A 4788-nucleotide genomic window follows, 5' to 3' on the forward strand; every position below is an offset into this window, starting at 1 on the left:
TATGCGCCAGTGCCCCGCCCTCCCCGCTCATCTGCGGTGAACGGTGGCGGTGGCTGTGGTTGACCAGCGGCAGAGCGTGCCGTGTGCGCGGGGTGCTGTGCGGGACGGGACTCAAGGCCCGTCGTCCCCAGGTCCTCACACACCTGCGCGTCACCTCGCACATCGGCATCGGCCTCCTCATCGGCCTGCTCTACCTGGGCATCGGGAACGAGGCCAAGAAGGTGCTGAGCAACTCCGGCTTCCTGTTCTTCTCCATGCTGTTCCTGATGTTCGCCGCCCTCATGCCCACCGTGCTGACTTGTGAGTGGCTGCGCGCCCGGCCGGGCCGGCTCCCCCGTGAGGGTGGGTTTCCCGCACACGGCGTCTCACCTTCTCCCAGTCCCATCCCGGGTGCCGACGAAGCCGGTGTTGCTGCATTCGGTGGGAAATACAATGCTCGGCCGAAGGCGGGAGCCTCTGACGAAGACGTCCCGAGGCGGGCAGGCGGGGGGACAGCTCCAAAGGCTTTCCAGCAGCAGCCCCTCGATTCTGCTGCTTACACCTGGTGGCCTGGGGACACCTGAGCCCCACCATTCCATCTCCCAGCGGGCTGTCTCTGGTCGGATTTTTATCTTTTGGTGGGGGTTGTTCTGTTTTGTTTTTATTTTTTTAGTACTGAGCATTGAACCCAGCATCTTCATCTTCGAACTGAGCTCCATCCCCAGTCCTTTATTTATTTCTTAAACGTTGAGACAAGTTCTCACTAAGTCACTCAACTGCCTGGGCTGGGCTGGAAGTTTGTGATCCTGCCTCAGCCTCCCAGAGGGCTGGTGTTACAGGCTCAGCTTCCCAGACGCTTATCAGAAGAGAAAATGCATCCTCTTTTCCTTCAAACTCTGGGCCCTCCGAGACCTTGGTGCGGGTGGTGCTGGAGGTGTGCCTGACCCGTCCTCTCTCTCACCCCAGTCCCCCTGGAGATGGGCGTCTTCCTCAGAGAGCACCTGAACTACTGGTACAGCCTGAAGGCCTACTACCTGGCCAAGACCATGGCCGACGTCCCCTTCCAGGTGCGTGGGCCTGCTCCGGGAGGGCGGGACTGGGGTGTCCGCAGAGGGGCGGCAGGTGACGCCTCTGTGTCCCCAGATCCTGTTCCCCGTGGCCTACTGCAGCATCGTGTACTGGATGACGTCACAGCCATCCGACGCCGTCCGCTTCGTCCTCTTCGCGGCACTGGGCACCATGACTTCACTGGTGGCGCAGTCCCTGGGGCTACTGATCGGTGCCGCCTCCACCTCCCTGCAGGTGCGTGGCGCCGTGGCCGGGTGGCCGCCTGAGTGGGGCTCGGCGCCCTCCCCTCAGGCCCTGCCTCCTTCCTTGGCCCCAGGACTTCGCGGGGGTGCTGGGAGCTGGGTTTGGGACGCCCTGCGCCGGCCCGGGGTGGGTGTTTTGCTGGTGCTGGGGTGGAGCCCGGCCCTGTGCCTCCCAGCTTCGCGCCACCCTGCTTGGACTGGTCTTCCAGCAGCTCCCCTGTGTGGGCAGCACTGGTCTTTCGGAATCCGAGCTGGGGGAGCCCCCAGCCTGAGCACAGCCTCTTCACATGTGGGGAGATGAGGCCCAGACGCGCGGCAGTCTGTTGGGGTCACACAGCTCCCCATGTCTCCATGCACGGGGTCCACCCTGACACCTCCCATTGCGTGTGCCTGCTCCCCTTGGGTCCCCAAACCTGTCCTGGTCCCCTCCATCCCCATGGCCTCCAGTAGCCCAGCCCCACCCCACCACAGCCTGCCAAACCGAGTCCTTGCATTCCTCCACCCCTGGGGCTTCGGGTCAATTCAGTCCTTAGAAACCAAGCGGGTCACCAGGCGAGGCTGTGCACACCTGTAAACCCAGCACTCTGGGAGGCTGAGGCAGGAGGATCACAAGTTCAAGACCAGCCTGGGCAACTTACCATGTTAAATCCTGTCTCCAAACAAAACAAAACAAAACAAAAAATTAAAAAGGACTGGGGATGTAGCTTAGTGAGAAGGCCCTGGATTCAATCTGAAGTAGGAGAAAAAGAGAAAAGTACCCAGACTGGAGCTTGTGGGTGGGTTGTGCACACCGAAGACCCCTGAGAGCCTGTGCTGGGACCTCGCACTTCAGCTCATGGCGGACGTCCACCTGGAGCCGGCAGTGTGGCCTGCAGCCTCGGTGTCCTTGTCTGGGTGGGAAGAGCCCTGTCTGTGCCTCTGTCCCCTCCAGACTCCCACCTGTGCACTGCCTGGTGCTGCGTGGTCCGTGAGCCCCTCCAGGAGGGGTCTGGTGGCCCGTGGTGAGGTCAGACACTGCGGGAGGTGGGCTGCTCACTTGTGCCCCCTGCTGGTCTCCCCAGGCTCTGTGGCCTCATCCCCCTGCTGTCCTCTTCCCAGCTGGCTGCCCAGCCCTGTGCTGGCCCTATTCATCCTTGCCACTCACAGACCGCTGCTGCCCCTGCTTAAGTGGGCACCACCTGCCACGCCTCTCAGGCACAGCGCCACCCTGGGACGGTGCCTCAGTCCTGCTCAGACCCTTAGCAGCTGCAGCCCGAGACAGCCTCACCTGTGCAGACAGGGCTCCTGCTGCCGCTGTCCAGGGGCCAAGCACCCTCCACGTGGGTGTGCACATCCGTGTACCACGGCCACGCGCACAACGCTGCACCTGGATACTGCAAACAGCACAAACCATGTGTGTCACACACCGTACACACCCTACAGACCCACATGCAGGGCACTGTAATGAGGAACAGTGGCTGTGGCCGTCCCCACGGGCCACTTGGGAGGCCGTTGGCCCTGCCTGCTGTGTGCCATGTGCCGCCCCTCTGTCCGGGCAGTACAGGCCCAGGGAGGACGCACTGTCAGGGCTGCAGAGCCCCGGCCACTCTGGGACGCCAGCGCCACAGCAGGTTGGGTGGAGCCACCACCCCATGGCCACCCCGGGGCGGTCCCCAAAGGCTGGCGGCCACTGCTCTTGGTCAGCCTTGAGAGCTCTGACCCTCTGGGTCCCGTCTGTCCCCGGGGCCATGAGCAGAGGGCGTGTGGATGCCCCAACACGGTCCTCCCCTCTCAGGTGGCGACGTTCGTGGGTCCCGTGACAGCCATCCCGGTCCTGCTCTTCTCCGGGTTCTTCGTCAGCTTTGACACCATCCCCACGTACCTGCAGTGGATGTCCTACATCTCCTACGTCAGGTGGGGCCACAGCTGAGGGACCAGGTGTGCACCAGCCACCGCCTGGCGGCCGGACAGAGTGGACCCCGGGCCAGAGCTGTCACCGCCTTTCATTTTCTCCCCAATTTTGTGCACCCCACCGTCACCGGGAGCGGAGTCCCAGTCCGCCCTTCATGGCAGTTTGCATATTTCCCGAGAGATAGGCTGTAAGGAGGTCCCGATTCTCCTCAACTCGAGTAAGAAATTGGTGGGGACAAGCAGCTCTTAAACATCCCAGTGTCCTCGAATTCCCAGGACACAATCCTAGCGCCTAGGCCCTGGGGCTCGTGGCTGAGAGTCTCTCACTGCCCCTCCCTGCCCCTGAGACACACGCTCTAGGAAAGCACTGCTTCTCTGGGCGTCACTTGAGACCCAGGTGGATTGTGTAGGCCAACAAGGGGGTCACAGAGCCCCTGCTGCTGGGCTGTAATGGTCCATGCACTCACCAGCACTGAGAAGCCAGGCCAGTGTCTTCCTGCTGAAAATCGGTGTTTTGGCTGTGCCGCGGCAAGGCAGGAACAGCGGGGTGGACGTGCGTGGTGCTTTATTTAAATGCTCCGTGTGCCGCCAGGCACCTGCCCACTACTCCATCCAGCTGTTAGGAGCGTGCAGCTATGGAAGGAATCCAAGTGTTCCTCAGTTCGCTTCTCCGCTGAATAAGTTACCTGCTGTTGGTTCCATTTTGGGTTTTTACTTGGGGCCCTACAAGAAACAAGATTGGAAAAAACACTGAAGTGGAACGTCGCGTGTGCTTGTCCGAGGACAGTGGTGGCGAACCTTTGAGAGGCCAAGCGCCCGACGTGCAGCCCAGACCCCACTTATTCATCGCATAGTGCCAGCACTGCAGTTAAACCTGAACGCTGAACTGGGGTTTTAGTTAAGAAAAAACAACCATCATCCGCTGCTCCGCTGCTGCGGTGACTTGGCTCATGTGCTGACAGAGGGCTCTTCGTGCCCACTGTGTCATGCCTGCCACAGGCTCGCCACCACTGTCTTAGAAAGATGTCAAGGGGTAAGGAAGTGTCCAGGAAAGAAAGCTCTGGCACCGCCTTGGCCCCTTCTCTTGTCACTGGGACACCATGCCTGACTCCACACAACCTAAAGGAGAGTTTATTTGGGTTCATGGATTCAGGCATTTCAGTCCGTGGCCAGCTGGCTCCAAGACAGAGGGGCCTGGCAGAGGAGAGCTGCTCACAGCAATGAGCCTCACAATCCAGTCACCTCCCAAACGCTGCTTCTGGAGCGCAGGAGGGTGGGGGCGTCTGGATCTAGACACAGCGGGCAGGAAGAGGCAGGAAGTGGTGGCAGCAGCCTGGCCTCCCGCAGACGGTCCTCTCACGCGCAGCGCTGTCCCCCTAGGTATGGCTTCGAGGGCGTCATCCTCTCCATCTACGGCCTGGACCGAGAAGACCTGCACTGCGACATCGACGACACGTGCCACTTCCAGAAGTCGGAGGCCATCCTGCGGGAGCTGGACGTGGAGAATGCCATGCTCTCCCTGGACTTCGTCGTGCTGGGGATTTTCTTCATTACCCTGCGCCTCATTGCCTATTTTGTCCTGAAGTACAAAATCTGGGCAGAGAGGTAA

At 61.1% G+C, this 4788-nt stretch overlaps 1 protein-coding gene across 1 annotated transcript in view; it reads left to right on the forward strand.

Moving 5' to 3' along the window:
* The window catches only part of Abcg1 (ATP binding cassette subfamily G member 1), a 38785-nt gene extending 33997 nt beyond the window's left edge, over positions 1 to 4788 (forward strand). The window contains exons 9-13 of the mRNA XM_010636476.1: positions 74 to 300; positions 946 to 1046; positions 1123 to 1281; positions 3064 to 3182; positions 4560 to 4788. Of these exons, the coding sequence (XP_010634778.1) occupies positions 74 to 300; positions 946 to 1046; positions 1123 to 1281; positions 3064 to 3182; positions 4560 to 4788 (835 nt within the window). The remainder of the gene's footprint in view (positions 1 to 73; positions 301 to 945; positions 1047 to 1122; positions 1282 to 3063; positions 3183 to 4559) is intronic.

The sequence above is a fragment of the Fukomys damarensis genome, unplaced genomic scaffold (genome assembly GCF_012274545.1).
Source record: "Fukomys damarensis isolate Sample0158 unplaced genomic scaffold, DMR_v1.0_HiC HiC_scaffold_24, whole genome shotgun sequence".
Taxonomy (NCBI): Eukaryota; Metazoa; Chordata; class Mammalia; order Rodentia; family Bathyergidae; genus Fukomys; species Fukomys damarensis.